General features: G+C 40.5%; 1 protein-coding gene across 4 annotated transcripts in view; it reads left to right on the top strand.

Annotated features, from left to right (window-relative positions):
* Nucleotides 1–20,327, top strand: part of LOC131449546 (histone deacetylase 4-like) — a 69,721-nt gene that overhangs the window by 27,070 nt on the left and 22,324 nt on the right. For 3 of the 4 annotated variants that reach the window (XM_058622138.1, XM_058622139.1, XM_058622136.1), the window contains 4 exons: nucleotides 5,079–5,419; nucleotides 10,129–10,279; nucleotides 13,430–13,553; nucleotides 15,040–15,158. In XM_058622138.1, the coding sequence (XP_058478121.1) occupies nucleotides 5,079–5,419; nucleotides 10,129–10,279; nucleotides 13,430–13,553; nucleotides 15,040–15,158 (735 nt within the window). Of the gene's footprint in view, nucleotides 1–91; nucleotides 211–5,078; nucleotides 5,420–10,128; nucleotides 10,280–13,429; nucleotides 13,554–15,039; nucleotides 15,159–20,327 lie in introns of those variants that run through there. The other variant, XM_058622140.1, reaches the window with a different exon arrangement.

The following is a 20,327-nucleotide window of genomic DNA, read 5'->3' as shown; positions in this document are numbered from 1 at the left end:
AGTAAAGAGAGAGAGAGAGAGGGGAGAGAGACGCCCATCAGGTTAAAACAGCAGAGAGGATGAGGGAAGAGCTCAAAGTCACAGAGGTGGAGGAGAAGTCGGATGAGGAGGCAAGGGAGCGTACTGTTGTCCACTGTAACAGACTGAAGGGAGGGAGGAGGAGGTGCAGTGATAAGGAGGAGAGGAGGCTACTGTAAAGGACACTGATGGGTAACAACAGCACCATTTCCCACCTCTCTTTTTCTCTCTCTCTCTCCCTCTTTTATGTGCTGAGCAATTAATGTGACAGAGATGCCGTGTCTGTGTGTGTGTGTGTGTGTGTGTGAGAGAGGTGTGTTTGTCTAACCTTTTTTTTTGCATTCATGTGCATCACTATCACTTAGTCAACATCCACAGAGGAACATTGTGTACAAGGAGAGCGTGCATGCACACGTTGCCGTGTATGGGTTTTATGGATTTGCGATTAGCCAAGCGCGTAGCTGCAATGCTTTGAGAAGTGTATTTTTTTTCAGTTATGATGACCATGTCTCTCCTGTGTCCCGTCTGTCTCTCTTGTGTCCCGTCTGTCTCTCCTGTGTCCCGTCTGTCTATCCTGTGTCCCGTCTGTCTATCCTGTGTCCCGTCTGGCTTGCAGTTGTGCTGTTGGTCACAAAAGAAAAAAATATGACGTTTTTTTGCGGCGTGTTTACGTTTTTTGTCTGACCTTGAGGACTTAATATGCAGCCCCTGTTGCGTTCAGCCCGCAAAAAACTGGCTGATATTGACTCAGGGTCTTAAAACTGGGAAGGGGCTCATAAAGGGGGGAAAAAATCAGGTAAAATCACAACACAACGCACAAATGTTGCTTAATTACCGTTATTTTTTATTATTTTCCCACAAACCTCTGCCACGTAAAATCAATCCATGAATCCAACTTTATTTACCTGGCTCTTTCTCTCAGACAAGGCAACACACTCGTTGTGTTTCACAGTATGAAAACATCATCGAGAAAAAAACAGCCCAGCATTAAAAGAAAAAAATAAAGAAAAGGAAGCGAGAAAAACGCCATAATGGAACCCGCACACAGCCGTGTAGGAAAACTGAGCCTGAGGTGAAAATGAAATCGTAAATATTAACAGATAAAATGAGATAGATAAGTAATGCGCTAATAAATAAAAGGAGTACAATAAGCAACAAAGGATGAGATTAACTAGAATAACTAGAAGATTGTTTAAAGGAGATCAAAAAGTGGAATAAATGAATTTGTTTTAGAGGGTGGAGTGGCTCAGTGGTTAAGACCGGTACCCTGTGTGCGAAAGACATCATGGTCGCTTTGGATAAAAGCGTCTGCTAAATGACATGTAATAATAATGATGTAATAATAATGTGTTGGATGCTAAAATGAAATAAAATAGATCAGATGAATAATTACGTTAAAGCCATATTTAAAAAGGTACTGTAGGTCTTAACTTAAACATTCTATGCTACACTCAGGTTTCCATGAAGGTCATAATCCATATTTTTTAGTTCTATGGGAATGGGAAACATTAAAATGCTGCTACCTGATGACCTGGGAGTTCTCGAGGGTTCATATATATATATATACCTTAAAAGCAAATTAAAATCACTTTCAAGTTGATTGTAAAAGAAACAGATAACCAAACCATTTTTACTCAAATTTGATTTACTACATAGAGCTGCAATCCAATCCAATCCAACATCACATGTAAATCACCTCAAAACAACCACAGTGGACCAAAAGTGCTGTACAGAATTATAAAGAAAAGACATAAAAGCTCACATGAGGCAATAAAGTACATCTTACACATATAAATAAATGAATGAAAAGATATAGAACAGGGGTAAAAGTAAGTAAATAAAATGGTTTGTGTGTTGTGTGCAAAGAAAAGTTCTGTTCGGTAAGATTCGGTAGCTTTTATATTTGGAAAAAAGGCAATCAAGACATGTTTTTTTTATTTTACATTTAAGTATCCTGGGTATAATGTTATGAAGTTATGTTGTGAAGTTATGTGAGGCTATGACATACTATACTTCTCAATTGTCATCATAAAACTGAGCCAGTTTAAAACTGCAGCAACGTTAAAAATATTTGGAATTTGGAGGATAAAATTCACGATTTTTGCATGAATCTGGATTTTTTTTACACCTATAGTGCCAAAGCATGACTAATACATAGCTCCCCGTGAGGTAGAGTCAGTGGAAGAACAGTGAAAGAAAAGCGCCTCGTAACGGGGGAGGGGGATGAATGTCAACCCTCACAAACTGCAGGTCAGAAATGACATTGTTTTTTTCACTGTGCCTTACAACCGTGTTGACTCCCGACTCGCTCTGTTGTTGTCAGCTCACACATGTCAGCCGTCCCTGAGGACCTGTTGCAAATTGTTGCGCTTTTCTCCAATGGCAGAGGGATGAGAATAGCCCACGGGGGTGTGTCTCACCTGCTGCAGGGGGGAGAAAAAAAACGAACAAACGAGGAAGTGTAGACTCTAATGAGACTGTATGGTTTTCATACTCAGCTGCTGCTGCGCCAGCACTGTGATTGACACCCAGGAGAAGAAAGATGCTTATGTCTGGTGTCGGTTTATGACCTGGTGGCCACTGAGCAACTAGTCTGGTCAGGATGTCCAACTTTATGGGGGAAAAGCATCTGTTTAGTAGGAGTGGGCAATGGTAAATTGTCTGTATTCTGTACTTTTCTAGTTTTTAACCCTTAGAAACACAGAGCATTTCGGCTGCTTTTTTCCCATCACTATGTTAAAACGTACAGTATATACAGAGGCTACAAGAAGAGTGTCTTATATCCTTTTTTTCAATCAGATGAAACATTGCTTTCATTTTCACCTACTATTTAAACACACCTGAGGAAAAAAGTATTCAAAATGTTTAAAATCGGATTGAATTTGTGAAATTTGGAAATACGTCACAGTACAAATTTCACTTTTATGGACAAAAAGAAAAGAAAAGCGGTCTGTTCTGTGTCATCCGCACAATTATTGCTACTTTATATCGCTACTAAAAATGCAATATAAAATGAATCGTAACACACATTTTGGGGAAAAAGGCATTTTTTAAAGCCTGAATGTGACCTATAAACACGCAAACCCTCAGGATGTCCATATAAGGAGTTGTGTATTATTCCCATGGCAGTTTACCATGGGTGCACCTGCGGCACAGATCCACAGTTTTTGCCATTCAAGCCATGTTGTCTTGTCCAAGGAAACATCAGAGAGCTGGGAATTGAACCCACAACCTTCCAGTTGAAAAACTGCTCGCTCTACCCAATATGAGCTTAAAACTTTATCATGATTTTCCCATCATGTTTATACCAATGTCAATTTTCTTAAAATGATATGTCACAGAATTTCAAATTAAAAGCATTTGTGTCTATAGGGAGCAATGTATAGTTTACAATAGTAGTAATAATAATACAACACACCTCTGGTTTAAAAGGATGTTGAGTGGCTTTATGAGAGCGATGCATCACAGATGAGATATGAAGAGAGACAGATGCAGGACACTCTGTCTTCATCAAAAACATCCGAGAGGAAGTGAAAACAAAAGCAACAGACTAACTAATAATGATGCTTCAAGGAGGGCCGATACGTCTTTTGCTCCTCAAATCAATTTGTCACCGTGGGCTGGAGTGGCTGTTTGTCAAGTCAAGTGTATTTATGAGTGTGTGTGTGTGTTTTTTCCAGGGTGTTTTCACACCTCAGTTTATGTGAAGTTGTTCAACTGTGACAGAATAATCAGGAGAAATCTCTCTGGGACTTTAGGCAAATCACGATGGAAGCAGTTTATGGCTCTGCAGCTCCCACTATCGAGTGCACCAGTGATTACGTGCCTCTTTATTTTATTAACTGCGAGTATGAGGCGAGTATCGCTGTAAACATGTAGGTAAATAATCAGCCAATCAGCTCCTGTTTATTCAGATTTAACGGGGAGGAAGCGGCGTGATTGGAAGGCTTCCTGTACAGTGATTTGTGGGTGGCTGCGCCTCGCCGAGGAGACTCAATGCAATCTTTGTCCGCTGTCGCTGACCTTCATGTGCAAGTGCAGCATCAGCCACATTTAGCATGAAAACACTGCACCAATGCCATCAGAGTGATCTTCATGTTTTTCACACCAGTGCTGGGCCATATGGGAAACATTTTTTTTTTTGATATACCTTTTATATTACTCATTATCACTGTATTTAACCGTATGGCTTATAAAATAGGGTTGCAACATTCTGGGAATTTTCAAAGTTGGAAACTTTCCATAGCAATTTATAAGGATTGACTAGAATAAACATTTGTATTACATTTTTGAAATTGAAGGTTGTTAAATGATTTATTGTAGCTAAGGCCGAAAAGGGGCAGAGCATTTCTATCTTGTACATTTCCAGAAACTTTCCATGGAACTTTACTCCGGAAATTTTGGGAATTGATGAGAATTAACTGAAAATGTTGGAAAACCATCAGCAGCTGTGTGGAAGTCAGGTCCCGTTTAAGACGGTGACATTACATATAGGGCTGCAACGATTACTATTGCGTTTTTTCAATAATAAAAACAAGCTTTCTAATTTTTCAGCTTCTTAAATGTGAATATTTTCTGGTTTCTTTTCTCCATTTGACAAATGAATCATTAAAACTGATTAATTTTGGATTGTGGACAAAATAAAACATTCAAGAATATCATCATTTCCAGGTTTGGGAAACACAGATAAATTTTCTTTTTCTGGCATTTTACGCACCAAACACGTACTAAAATAGTACTAATTACATATAAGAATCCACTCGGTGTCTGATTGTTGTTGTTATGCTGCAGTAAAGACAGTCTGATGTCTGTCACTTACCCAGACCTCTCCTGACCCGTCACCACTGCTGATGTGGATGGTGCAGGAAAGGGTGGAACTAAATCAAGACATCCAGGGTCACCTGGTTGAAGGCTCTGATATTTAGGAGTCGCCACTCCAGTGTCAGGCCTTTTTTTTGCCCAAATCTTGCTTGTAGCTCAGGGATGAAGGTGTCGGTCTTCCCTTCTTTTCTTGTACTCCTTCTGAAACTCATTCCTCTTGTCTCTCTCCCTCTTTGTAGTGGACATCAACTCAGCGCTTCCCCTGCGTCTCCCACCGGCTGCCATCCCCATGGACCTGCGCGTGGACCATCATCAACAACAGCAGCAGCAGCAGGTAACCCAGCTGTCCCCGCCCGGTCAGCAGTCGCCTGGCTCCCTCGGAGGCACGGGACAGGGCAGCGGGGGCAACAGCGTGGTGGTGGCAGCGGCGGCCACAGTGCGCGAGCAGCAGCTACAGCAGGAGCTGCTGAGCCTGAAGCAGAAGCAGCATATCCAGCGGCAGCTCCTCATCGCAGAGTTCCAGCGGCAGCACGAGCAGCTGTCCCGCCAGCATGAGGTCCAACTCCAGGAGCACATCAAGGTATGTCACGTACAGTTGTGAAAATGTAGGGTTGTTATTTTAAAGCGGAACTTTGCAAGTTTTTGTCTCTATGGGGTTCCCCCCACAGTTTCGGAGTATGTCCATCCATCTGTCCATTGTTTACTGCTTTATTCTCGCTGTAAACACTCCCCCCTGCATTCATCTCTCCTGGCCATGTGCATTTGTTTTAAACGGTGCTGATGAACACAAGCTGTGGAGCCTTGTCTGCATCTGTTTTGCAAGTTTCTTTCTATTCGATGAAACAGGTTTACTCATGTGTGTGGCCACTTTTTTGCTGGCTTTGCCTTGATGAACGTCTAAAATAACGCAATCACTGCCTCGATCTTGTAGCTGGTACCTGGCTAGAGGTGTGTGTGTGTGTAGCCAATTTGAAGCTGTTAATTCCTGCATAGTTTCACTTTAATAACCTTAAAAACAACCAATTCAGGTAAACTAGAAGGGTGTGAACAACAACACCACAAAAAAAACCCGAAATGAAGGTGAATGGCTTAAAAAATAAGATCAGAATTTGATTTGTAGACTTTTATTTTCTATAACAAAATATCAATCAATACTAAGTAAAGGTCCACTGTGTAAGCATTAGTGACACCTAATGATAAGACTGCAGATGATAACAATCACTTTACCTTACATTTAAGAAGCTGAAAAACCAGAAATTTTGTATTAATTATTTGAAAATCACTCAAATTAGCTGACATGTTATTTAGTAATCTTTTAGTAATTAAACATTGGGTCCCTCCACTGCTTTTACGTCGTATTGCGGCCCTGGCTTTAAGTTAAATATTGAATATTTATTTATATATTGAGTTAAAAATGGACAAGTATTTGGCCACACATGTTAAGTATTGAATTCAGGTGTTTTAATCAGGCTTTGGGGTCGGCCTCTTATCGCCAATGAGGGGCAATTTCAGCATGCCAAGACATTTTAGACAATGCTATGCTGCCAACATCATTGATGGAGTTCCCTTTCCTATTCCAACATGACTGTGCCAAAACATGTAAAAACATGGTTTTACGAGTTTTGTGTGGAAGAACTCGACTGGCCCGCACAGAGCCCTGACCTCAACCCCATCGAGCACCTTTGGGATGAACTGGAACAGAGATTATGAGCCTGGCCTGCTCCAACAGCAGTGTCTGACCTCATAAATGCTCTACAGAATGAACGAAGCACAAAATTCCCACAGAAACACTTGAAAATCTTGAGGAAAGTGTTCCAAGAGGTGTGGAAGCTGTTACAGCTGCAAAAAGGGGAGACTAACCGTCCCTGTTTGTATAATTTCAGGCCAGACAACAGTGGAAAACTTAAATCAGGGTCTCCTATAGGGATGGCACGATACAACTTTTTCGTGCCCAATAAACGTGAGCATCTGCCGATACTGATATCAGTTAGATTACGGTAATTTTAGACCTTTCAAACCATGCAGCTATTAACAACACCTTTATGGGAGCCATTTCTAGCTATTTCAAGACATTATTCTCCAACTGTGGAACAAGTATTCTTTTCCCATAAAGCAGAAATAAACAGCCCAGCCAGACTCAGCCAAAATGCTATTGCTGATTTTTATTTATTATTTTGCAGGATTTTTGTATTGGATTTTACATTTTTATCTGATATCCGATCCAGTGAGTTTGACCAATATCAGCTCAACCCTAGTTTCCTATACATGGACTAATTTATGGCTGGCAGCGAAAATAGACAGAGAGAAGATCTGTTGATCATGATATTGATATATACTGTTTATATGACCTATCACAGTTGTTTTAGTACTATACGTATTTTAGCAGCTGTATGTGGAGAAAAGGGTTCGCCCTCCGCTGCCTCAAATTGCCGGCTGGTCTGTAGGGAAACCTCCCAAACCCATTTTAAACTTCACTAAACAAAGCGGAGGCGGCCCTTAATTTAGTCTGTTACAGGATTCTTCATTAACAGACGACACTCGGCAGCAGAGAGCAGCTTCCTTAGTCACTTAGTAGATGCAGCAGGAGCCGAGAACTGGGTGGCACTTAGGCGTCCATTTACACCAAGAATGGATAAAAAGCTATGTAAGGATGTGTAGATTCTTTCTTTTTAAGCCTGTAATTGTTTGTGTTATAGCAGAATTTGACCATATATATATAGGCAATTTCATTGTTTTTAACACTGTATAATATAAAATGTATTTTAAGCTTGTAAAACAGATCATAAAGAGTAGATATTATTGTCACATACCCCAGAGAAACAACCTGTGTGCAGCTTTATATCCCACTATATCTTATAGGTGTATATTGTGATATATATCACTATCAATATATTGTCCAGCCCTAAAAAGGAAGTAGTGATTCAGAAAAACATGTGAAAAGAAGGACTTCTGCAAAGCGAATGGGTAGCTTTGGATTTTTTTTTTTTAATTTTTTTTTTACATATCCAGCACTAGGTGACATTTTGAAACCAGAACGGATCTCGCTCACATGACCATCATGACCTGGAAATACAGAGTGGATCTAGATCAGCACACCCACACACGCTGAGGCTGTAATACACAGGAGAAATGGCATATAAAAAAAAGAAAGAAACATTCTACTGTTTTGTTCATGTGGAGTGTCAAGCATGCACATCCAACTGAGCAGCTTCTTTTTCCAAGGATCCACTCCTCACCTGTTTCTTTAGAGAGTGAGAGTTTGGGTGAGCTTTCTCACCTTTTTCCATTTTCTGCTGGTTTGTATGTGTGATTGAGCTTGTGTTAATAGTGTAGCAGAGTGGAGTTTGATTGTTGTTTGGCCGGTTGGAGGCCGCGTGTCTCTGCTGCAATGGCATTCTCACAGACACGGTGTTTGAGTCCAGTCTGACCCATCGTGTTGGTAGAGGAGAGGAGGTTCTATGTCAACATCATCTCCAGTTCACAGATAGTTTTTTTGTTTGTTTTATAAATATCGATGCTCAAAGCCAGGCTCTGCTTATTTCCAATACCTCGAACATTTTTTTTACAACAGTGTGACCAGGAGGTCTCACCTGCAGTCGACGACTGCCCTGTCAGAGAGTGTCGACACAAGAACCACCAACTGTAGATTAGTTAAAGGGACTTAAACATCCTGAAAATGTGCGTTAATCTCCAACATTTACCAAGGAAATTTCTAAAATCTGGTGTATTTAGCGACTGTGAGCCACTGTATTGAACTATTCTAACGATTGATCGACAATCAATTGTCAATAATTGTTTGAGTTTTTGAGCAAAGCAAGACATCATTTATTCACATTTTTTTGTTTACATTTTCTCATATCATATTTGAATATATATGTATTTGTATGATTTTCAAAACTCCGCCCAGCCCAACGCTGTGGGATGATGAGCGATGGTGTCTGACCGGCTGGTCTGGCCTGTGGTGGGGCTGCAGGACCACTCAGGTGGAGGCCAGTGACGCACAGGCTGAGCAGGGAGGCCCATCCTCAATCGGCCCCATTCACAGCCCCTGTGTACACACACACACACACGCGCGCACACACACATTTGAATGTGTGCAAACACATTCAAAACATTTCTTTCATAAAGCAAGAGATATCCTGAAGCCCTAGAGAGTATTAGTCAAAAGGGAAAGTTTGTGTGCAGATTGCTGGTCTGATGAGCCACAGAGGTTTCTGGCATGTTTGTGTGTCTGTGGATGTGGGTGGAGAGGTTACTTTGAGCCTTCCCACCCACTCAATCCCTGATCCTCAACCTTGATTGAAAGACACAAAAAAAAAGAGAGAGAGAGAGAGATGGAGGCTTCGGGCTTGGACGCGAGCCAATGCTTTTCTCGCCTCACCTTCATCTCACCTTCAGCGGCCACTTAATGTCTTCGCAGACTTGTATTGAGCGTCTGATTTGCCATCATGGTAAACACAACTACTAAGTGTCTATTTATGGTGTTAAAAAAAAAAAAAAGCAATCAGAAGCTGATTACTTGCAGTTACGGTAAGTGATCAAATATTGCCATTGGGCGTGCGATCATGAGGGGGAGAAGAGGGTCGATTCCTCGGCACGTCAGAGAGAGAGAGGGGTCATTATGTTGCTGGCAGAGTGCGAGCACAGACAGCTCGCCTATTTATTGTATATTACGGAGACATCAAAGAGTAATTGGGACTCTTGATTCGGTGGCCCGGGTTGTCAAAAATCATTAAGGCTCCAGAGGAGCTGCGTTTCACTGTGCATTTGTGGCGTTTAATTGACGCTCTTATCCACCGTGACTCACAGCGAGTCCCCGGCTCCTCGCTCAAGGACGCTTCACCGGGACCAAAAGGTGTTTGTGAGCACACTCGGTGCTTTTATGTGGATTTTTATTTCTGACCTTTTAAGGTTACAGGACAAACTGCAGAGTGTGTTCTTCACTCGAAAAGGCCTGAAGGAAGAGCAGGTTTTTAACATTTAAAGTATTTAACAGATGCTCTCCTCTCTCTTGCTCTGTCCTGGAGTGATGAGGAATAGGCAGATTGGATTATGTGTCTCACTAAAGCCCCATCCCCATTTGAATTGTTTATATGTATTTAAACGCTTAAGCTTGAGCCCGGAGGTTTTTTAATGATACTGCAAAACTTGTGGCACCTGTCGGACTTAATTATTCCTGAAAGTGACTCAAGGAGTGGAATGTTAATGCAGAAAAGTAAATAATTGAGGACATGCGGACAGAGAAAACCGGTATTTTGAGTTGACTGTGTGTTGTTCTCTCCTCCGTAGCAACAACAGGAGCTGCTGGCGATGAAGCACCAGCAGGAGCTGCTGGAGCATCAGAGGAAAATGGAGAATCATCGTCTGGAGCAGGAGCTGGAGAAGCAGCAGCGGGAGCAGAAGCTGCAGCTGCTGAAGAACAAGGAGCGGGGACAAGAGAGTGAGTTTATCTGTGCTGCCGTTTGTAACAACAGTCACTCCCTCTCACAAGACCATTCTCCACTGCCCATAAAACCCACAACCATATGTTTACACGGAGCCGTTGGATCCTGCTCCGATTAGCAGTGATTGAATTACATACGCTAATTTCTTGTACTACTTTATTTTGGCAGTCTAGTTCCTGATACTCCACCCAGAGCTGAGCAATATATGGATATTATATCTATATCGTGACATTTTATTGAATACATTTGTATATATTGATTAAAAAGACACAAAGTTGACAAAATTGTATTTTTTAGAAAAGTCACCTGATAACACTTGTTTTATTTTAAGCCAAATTATTTATTATAGCAGAATTTGACCATATTATAGGACATTTTTTAATTGTTTCAAACACATGTCCTTCATTTCACATTGAAAGGACAAGAAATAAAGCAGGTATTATCTGAAATGAAAGGTAATAACTGTATTGTAAGAATGTAATAAGTAGATATTTTATTTTAGAGTGTATTTACAGTTTATTGTCACAAACATCTCATCTGTGTGCAGCTTTATGTCCCGATAAGAGATATATAGCCAAAGAATATCCAGATATTATTTATAAGCCATATCACCCAGCCATATAGAAATACTGATTTGATTTTTATTGTGATATACACCGTGTCACTATCGAATTATATAAAAACCATCAGAATGAGAATTAACTGAAAATGTTGGATAGTTTAACCCTTTAACACCGAGCGTATCGCAGACGAAACGTTGGCACAAGTGCATTTTGCATTACTGTTATTACTCCACGGTTTGTGCTATCGGAAAAATTCCAATGGTTTGAGAAAGCTGAGAAGTTGCATGTCAAAGACAATGTGTGATTGTTACCGGAATTTCACTCGCGCTGTTGTAGGAAGCCGGAGAATCAGCGTCTTTGACGCCAGATGGGAGAGAGTGGGAAGAACACCTGTACATAGTTTCCATTTTTTGGCCTGTTTTTGCACATTGAGAGACAAAAGTCTAAAAAGATGTTATTGAAAATATGTTTCATACTGTTTAAATTTCAAATGTAACAACTGCAGTGTTTTTCTAAATAAACCTTTTAGTTTTTCTTCATTTTAAATTGTTAAAATACTATTTTAACATGCAGCAAATTGTAAATAACTGCCAGATATTGGAGCTTATTCTGGAAAAATGGACCAAATCACTTGACTTGGGACATTTTCTGGTCCTTTTATGGTTAGAATAAGCAAAACAGTCCAGACGGACATTTTGAGGCTTGGGTGTTAAAGGATTAAAGAATCTGTGTCATAAATAGGCAAATATAAACTTTGTTTGTTTTGTCATAAACAGACATATATGCAAAATTATACAATTAACGCAGATTAATTCAATGTATAGATAGATATGTACGCATTTGGCCAGGAAAGGGGAGCATCCACAGATGGTTTTTACGATGTTTACGGTGGAGTAATAAAAAATATGTACTCTGAAACTATAGGGGGAGCTCCGTAGAGAGAAAGGGACCAGACTTGCAAAGTTCTGCTTTTAGTACTAATCTGAACTAAAGTGTGGAAACCTGGTGGAAACCAGGTTGTAGACAAAGCAACACCATAGTCCTGCTGATGGTCTGTTTGGAAGAATCTGAACGTCGTAGAAATAAATTCATACATTTCCCTTCAAAAACACAGTTGAGATCAGTATTCACAGAGTGTGCTTCTGTACATGCAAGTGTGTGTTTCCATTTTACTTGGAGAACCTGTGTATTTACTGCGGTAAACGAGCTGTATTAGCCGGTGGCCTTGGCGGCGGCTGAGCCCAGTTATTACGGCTGCCTGCTGGACGTCTCTCAACAGTCCATTGAAAGACAGTGGACAGGAGTCCTTGAGAGCAGTTTACACACTGTATGGAAAGTGGTTACAGACCTAGGCTGCGCCCGTGTGAGTCCAGTGTGTGTGTGTGAGAGCGGCGGTGGCACGGTGTGTTTGCCCTCATGTGTACCTGCACGAGTGTGGTTTGTGGTTTCAGCGGCTTCAATTTTCTCAGCAATTTGCATAGTTTATGTTTCTTTTTCCCTGCGTTCTTCTTTCCCGAGCCCTTTTAGAAGATTCGTTCTGGGATGCGGGGTTGGGCTGCAGCTCATGATTACTCAGTATCGATTATTTTAATTGCTAATTGTTTTAATTATGAAATTTTGATTTGATTTGAATTAATTAAAATCTATAGAGCCTCAGGCACTATTAAAGCACCTTGTTTTCCCTTTCTAAACAACTGTCCAAAACCCATATATATTTGATTTACAATTAACTAAAACAAAGGGGTAAAATATGTATTGATTTAGAGATTAAAGTTAACAAAACTACTTTAAATGGACTGTAAGTCTTATTACTGAGCCATCCCAAACTGCACATTAAACTGCTTGCGATTCCTCTTCTCTCTGCTAAGTAATAAAGGCAACAATGCCCTGAAATTGACCCAGGTTTCTCTGCAGTTATTAAAAACTCATGAAACAGAATGAACCTCCAGAAGCTCAGTCGTTACAAATACAAACCTTTCTTTTGCAGCAAATGTTTACTAAAATCCTTAATATGACTTGTACGATTTGGGGGGAACTGTCTGACTTATATTTATTTTTTCAACTCTCTCCTCTCTGGCGACAAAGATGCAGATTCTCCGGCTTCCTGCAACAGCGCGAGTGAAATTATTGTAATAACCACACGTTGGCTTTGATGTGCAACTTCTGAGCTTTCAAACCACCGCGGGAATTTTTCCGATAGCGCAAACCGCCGCGTAAACGCAGTAATGCAGTGCAAACATGTCGTCTGTGATGCGCTTGGCGTTTAAGGGCTACAAGTACATAAAAATGAGGTCTAATTCTAAGGCCACAAAACCAAATAATTCTTATTTTAAAGCAATGTTATACACTTGTACTTGGATATATAAGGGTAGTAGTTCAGTTTCTGCCAATAAATAAATAAATACTGTACGTGTTGCATACTGGAGCTTTAAACTGTTATATGTTTTCACATGGAGGACAAATTGGCAATTTTTTCACACTGTAAACGGTAAATATCAGTGAATATAGCAAAGGTAAAGTTTACAACAGACGTCTCAGTTTCGATGTAATCACCTGCTACCTTTCTCTCTCTCTCTCTCTCAGGTGCTGTGGCCAGCACTGAGGTAAAGATGCGTCTTCAGGAGTTTGTCCTGAACAAGAAGAAAGCTCTGGCTCAACGGAGCCTCAACCAAGGAGGCCTCCCAAACGACGCCCCCTACTGGTACCGGTGAGGAACATCTACTGTTTGGGGAAAAAAAAAAAAAAAAGTAGAATGTTTGTGTGTACAGTTGGTTTTCTTTGACACAGTACGAGGGCGGTACTGAAGGAAAAAAAGGACTTGAAGCTTTTGAGAATAAGGTTGTAATTTTACGAGGAAAAAAAAATGTAAATTTCTAGAAGAGAATTGAGGAGATAATAGTTTTGATTGGGGAACGCCGTTCAACATTTTCTGACATTGTCTTGTTTTATCCCCTTTTTTCCAACCTAAAACGATGAATCGATTATCAAAGTAGTTGCCGATTAATTTAGTAATAGATTAATAATGAATTAATCATTGCAGTCACATCATGTGGATGGAGGTAGACACCACTAAAAAAGTGTAAAAGTGTGTCTTTTTTCACCCAAAAATGATTAGTCGATTTTCAAAATTAATTTTTGAAATTTGAGATTAATAATTTTTTCTTTTTTCTTGTAATATTACAACTTTATTCTCAAAATCGTTCCCTCTGCCATCGATTTCCATAGATAATCCAGTTTTTGCTCTGAATTACACAACAGTGGCATGACGTGACATCACGCGCTGTCAGGTTAGCGGCATCCTCTGATGACTGTAAGCAGCAGAACACAATAGAAGCTTCCTGCAGATGATTATAAGTTCTGAGGGTAATTGACTCTCTGACAGCAGATGAATAATGTATTGGACTGTGCCTTAATCTGTCAGGAAGCTGCTTCCTCTTCCTCACCTGCCGTTCTGTGTGAGCCTGGCTGAGAGATGCACGGAGCAGCGTTATGAAACAAAGATGGCAACAACACACACACACACACACACACACACACGTGATAGCAGGATAATTGGAAGCTGATGATGGGGCACTTAAACGGAACACTCAGCCTTGAGTGTTTATTGTAGCATCTCCGGAGCCTTTTTTTCCAGGTGTGTACACTCGCCGTTTCCTCCTCACGTGCATTCCTTATCTGCGAGATGTGGGCATACAAACCAAAGAATTCATTATGCAAATTAAAACATCGAGTCATATTCGAGTAAAAAACAGTAAACGTGTTTATAAGGCAGTAAAAATCAAAGTTCTGCATTCAAAATAGTTCAGTTTTTGTCAGAAAAAAAAAAAAAAAGTCATTTTTTTAGCGGCGTATGCCTCCATCCATATAATGTTACTCTGTGGCCCCCCGCTGGACGTCCAGTTTGCCCTCAGTTTGGGAGGAGAGGTGCTTGTGTGTGTGTGTGTCAGCAACATGCATAATATGGGCTGAAGCCAGCTGAGCTCGGCTTAACTTTGCCCACAAACTCCACCTCATTCTGTAGGCAGTGAACAGATGGCAGCGAACCTTTGCCAGGAGATTTGCCGTGATGTTTTAATCATACAGATCTGTGACAGCCATGCAGTTATTGCTCATTCAGTCACATGCGCACAGTTATCAGTGTTACCAGTGTTGTGGATTCTTTAATTTAATTTTGATTGTGTTTGTTTTGACAGTAAAACCCAGCACAGCTCTCTGGACCAGAGCTCGCCTCCACAGACTGGGGTGTCCACCTATAACCACCCGGTGCTGGGGGTCTACAACCCCCGGGATGACTTCCCTCTGCGGAAAACTGGTACATCACACACACTCTCACACACACACACACACTAAACCTAACGCCCAACCTTCACCTAACCACAATTCAAATCTTAAGTTTAGTGCTAAGGTTCTGCCTCATTAGAACCAGGTTTTGGTCTCTGTGAGGACTGATGGTCCTGGCAAGGTCAGTGTTAATGCTAGAAAAGGTTCTAAAGAGGTTACAAATATGAGTACACACACACACTCATAGAAAGAGAGAGACAAACTTTTGGCAGTGCAAAACTGTGCCATTGGTCCAATGCAAGCTCACATTTGGTGAAGAGTACACACACACACACACACATTTTCGAACTGTAACGTCCAGTGGCTAATATGCAGATTCACGTCTAGCATAATTTCGATGGCATCAGAGTGCTGCGCCATTAATCACAACCACTTTACAGCTGTCAGGGTGAAGGTGTGGGGCTACATTTCCACACAAAAAAAGTGAAAATGTTCCTGGCTCTCTTTTCATTTGAGTAGTATTTAGGTCTGGACCAAGTGGCCACTGGTTGCCGCGACACCCATGAGAACCTGAACTCCCATTTTTAAGCCTCAGAGTCGCGAATTATAGCCTGACCACATCTCAATCTCATGTGAGATCGAGTACGAGTCTGGAAAAGGTGTAGTCACCTCCCCACTTTAAAGAAGCGTAACCAACGGACGTAGATGAAAGGGCCTCTTTTGTGCAATTGGAAAGACCTCACAATCAATCAGACCAAGAAGAGTGATGACTATCTAGTAGGGCTGTCGTTTAATCGTTTATTGACAATGACTGGAAGTTACGATCCTTTGCCTTGACTGTCAAAAAAAACAGATGTGTGACTAATTGCCTGAGGCCTGAGTTTAGAGTGTCTTTGTAACCACATTGTTCTATGTGTAGTTCTTTCTTTCAAAAGAAAGATACAATTAAACAATGGTGTCTGAAATGCACACTGTCTGATCTATTGACAGCCCTACTATCTGGCAATGGCATTTTCCAAAGGCAGCTGCTCTTCGGTGGCTGACATGTTGGACATATACAAATACTGTGACACGTCGCTTCACTGTCATCATCGTGTTAAGCCAAAAAAACAAAAACAGTTTCTGATTGGTTTCCCTTTTTTTTAGATTCTGCAGTCGGCCAAAACGTTGTCCTTGCCAGACTCAGCTGGGTTCACCCAGGCTAACAGAAATGATCTTAGCCAAGTTTTAAAGATGGCGTTGGGTGATACACGCCCAACACTTTCTGCGTGTTTGAGATAATCAGTGATATTTAGTTGAACAGAAACAACCGTCAGACGTTTTTCCTGCTGCCTTCACTTTGTTGGATAATTGCAACAGTACACCTAAGTGGTTCTGACAGATCTCACTTGAGGGCTTTGTCGGTTGGGGACATCTCCTCATGTAGCGGAGCAATTACTTCTGGGGATCCCGAGAGCTCTTTTCTTAGCCCTTTATTGTTTTCAATTTACACTCCATCCCTTGGTCAGGAAATCCACAGCTGCAATATTTGTTCATCTTATTGATGATGAGATGCACACAGCAAATCCATCAGCTCTCTCCTCTGTGTACTAACTCATAATCTTGCACACATCAAGATAGTAGTTAACTGGTGTTTAATGCTGATAGGAAGCTAATTGACCTCTTTTTTTCCACTGAAAGGGAATTAAAAACATCTTTGAAATTTAAGCACGTTTTTGTCCACCCTGCACTTATTACCTGTGTCCTTGGGAGTTGGTTTTTAAATTGTCTTTTAATTAATTTGACTTTAACTTTTGTTAGATTTTATTATACCGGGGTTTATTATACATAATACATCTACTCGGCTTGTGGTTGTAATCTTAGTTTTTGGCGAAGTGTGTTTCACATAGAGGTGATTAATGGACTGCACTTGAACTCGGAGTCACTGCTGCTGTGCGGCCACACAGAGTAGATGTGAGGGTTGTAGAGTCAGCTTTAATTATGATTGGTGTCAAAAGTCAGCATGAAAACCTTTCCAAAGTAAAAGTCATTACAACTCTGCAGAAAGTACTGCTGGAATAATAAAAATAAAAGTTTTCTTGGAGATGATGATCTCAAGTTTTCAGGCTTCACTGCTCAGAAGCGCATAGCAGAGTAAAGCCAGCTGTTTGCAGTGTGTGTGTGTGTAAAGAGTGAGTGGTGTGCACGGTGGTGTAGCCATGAAGCAGCGGTCGTGTTACAGTGCAATTATTCACTTAGCGCGGCGGCAGGCGGCTACAGCCTCTGCTCCGAGCTGTTGACTCTGAGCCTTCTTGGATACGATAGCAGATAGACCACAGTTGACACTGGCCCACACAGCCACATTCCACCTTCAGGAGAGGTGAGGAAGAAGAAGAGGAGGGAGGAAGAGTGACTTTGGTGGCACTCTTTTTTTCTTTTTTCCTCCTGTCAAAATAATATGAAAAATATGTGAGGTTTTGGCGTTGTTGGGTTTCTTTTTAGAAGCAGACGAATGCAAGATGAGAGAAAAGAAAATGTAGAGCAAGGTTAATCCAGCAAGTGGCAGAGATGACACGGACGCTTGCTTCACACGGAGAAAAGAAATAAAGGAGGGGAGCGGAAAGATCCTCCCTGAAGTTTTTCTTGATTTCCATAAGGCTATGGATTGTGCAGAGAGAGAGAGAGAGCAGAGAGGACCTGTGCCACCCTGGTATTTGTCCACAGCAGTGACGTGCTTTGCGGGGTTTACTTATGGTAATGCCAGCTCGGTGGAGGTTAGAGGCTCTTTTATATCACCGCCTGGCCATAAAGTAGAGGACTGGCACCCAGGGCTCCCAGCAACGGTCAAAGGAAGCAACAGCACTCTTTTGTGCATCTGCCACATCTCTTTTTTTTTTACATTCACCTTACACCTTTAGCGCACATGATTCTCTCACCCCCGTAGCACACAATGTGACACTGAAATAAATGGGGTTTTTTTGCCCGAAAACTCTTAGAAAAACAAGATTTTAGTCTGTGGTTACTGTGTTAACTGCACATGGGGACAAACTATTGTCTAAGGTTCTGCTACCATCATACGATATTGCATCTGTGATGTATTATCCTGATTTTCAAGGCTGTTGCAATACTGATATTGTGGGACCAATTCTGAGATACATGATACAAAATATTGATTAAATATGGAAGGAATGAAGATAAATTCTATGACAAAATAATAAGATATAAGATAAGTCTTTCAATTCTAAGCCTGATTATTTATGTTACAGCAGGATTTGACCATATTTATAGGTCATTTAAGCCATATGAGCCATATCGCCCCAACTCTACGTGTATCCTGTTATAATATTTGAAACCGTTCACTATCGGAAAGGACTCAAAAATTATCTTTGTCCTGTTTTGTCAGTTGATTTTTTTTATAAATTAATTTGTCATGATTATTTAATTTAATCTGATCGAGTGTGATTTTCGCCATCTGAATAATAATTAAATAATCAGCCAATTATTATGTAATTAATCAGCAGAGTGTTATTTATATAAGTTTATTTTTGCTCACTAGGCATTTCGAGTAAAAATACATTCAATCAATCTTAAGTCTTTTAATAGTGTGTCTGTTAAATAAATTCAGGAAAAGTGGCATTAACTCATCAATGTTTTATAATCAAATACATAATTGAGTAATTAAATATTCATGCCCATCTCTATTCAACAGAGCCTTGATGATGATGCCAAGTCACTGAAACTTCAATTGTTGTCATTCGAAATGATGATGATGACAACCTGTTTACCTGTTTCACGTTACTTTTATTTGTGAGTGCAGGCACAAAATGCAGATTGGACATGTTCATTTGATGTTAGATATTAATTGAAATGTTAATTTGGTGACTCGTTTATTTGTTATTTTTAAACTGTTTGGCTTCTCCTTTTAGGAGTCACCGCAGAGAATCTGTCAAAACTCTATGTCTGAATACAGTTCATTGCTCTGATGACCTTATGTGATCTTTGCATGACAAGAGTTTGCTGAAAAACTGAAGTATCACCCAAAATGGCAGCCTTTGACAGCCATGAACTCTTCAAGTTTCCGGGTGAGAGCACATCACATGACGTTAGAGGACGCCGCATGTTCTCACATACATGTGAATGCCTAGGAGACATGTAGACAGGGTGGGAAAATCTCAGGCTCGCCGTGCTTTTTGATAGGCAGAGGAAGGACACTGTTCCCGTCTTTTGATGACTGATGAGTAAATGTGTCTTTTTGTGACCTAACTGGGGCAGTCTGTCCCTCACATGGATACAATGGCTCACAGGCAGACTGTTACTGTACAGTACATGGCATTTGGTTGGTAACCAGATTGCGCTGCTCGTCCGTGAATAGACAGCAGCAGCATGCGGCTGTCTGAATACAGGATTTCATTCACTGACTACACAGCCTTTCACCTCAATTCTGAGTGAGGCCCATTTTAACAGGACAACAATGCCCCATTTGTGCATGGATATCATGTGTGACTGTATGTGCTCCGGTCTCTCTGTAGTCTATACTTTATACTTTGTTTACTTTTAATATAAAGAATGATGTTAAGTCACACCGCAGTCATTAAATTTTTTTGTGCTATTTTTTACCATGAGAGTGGCGATAGACTGACTTCCCTCCAAGCTTTTTCTTTTCTTTTTTTTTATATTGTCTCTGAAGATAAAATGTATAAAAAGTTTCTGGCAAAATAGAAATTGTTCAACTTTAGGGAAGGACGCAAAAACTCAAATGACACCAACTCTTTGCACTGCCCAGCCCGGTCAACGCTAAAATTCTGTGCATTGACTTAAAAAATTTAAATATTTAATATCTCTGAAAGTGGTTTTCATTCATATGGAGCTTCTGAAGTTAACAGTAAAACACACAAAGTTGTGTCCGGCTCCGGATGGCTTTGTAAAAACCACACATGATTCTTGTCAATTGTCTTGAATCAGATCTGTTGAAAACACTTCATTGTATATGATTGAGCGTGTACCCACCTTCAACTTTTACTTATTGATTTTGAGGTGGATACTAAAAAAAACCCAATATCACTCTTTAAAATCAGCTTTAGATGGTATATTTTGTCAGCAGACACATAATTGTGATTAAATGGAGCTCCTGTCTTATTACCGGGGTTAATAATAAGTAATAATAAGTAACAGAGGAAAAAGAGGGAAAGTTGGTGTTATAGCTTAAGTATAATGTTAGCAT

The sequence above is a fragment of the Solea solea genome, chromosome 2, assembly GCF_958295425.1.
Source record: "Solea solea chromosome 2, fSolSol10.1, whole genome shotgun sequence".
In the NCBI taxonomy this organism is placed as follows: domain Eukaryota; kingdom Metazoa; phylum Chordata; class Actinopteri; order Pleuronectiformes; family Soleidae; genus Solea; species Solea solea.
Note: the sequence above shows the minus strand (reverse complement) of the source record. Positions and strands in the feature narration are given on the sequence as shown.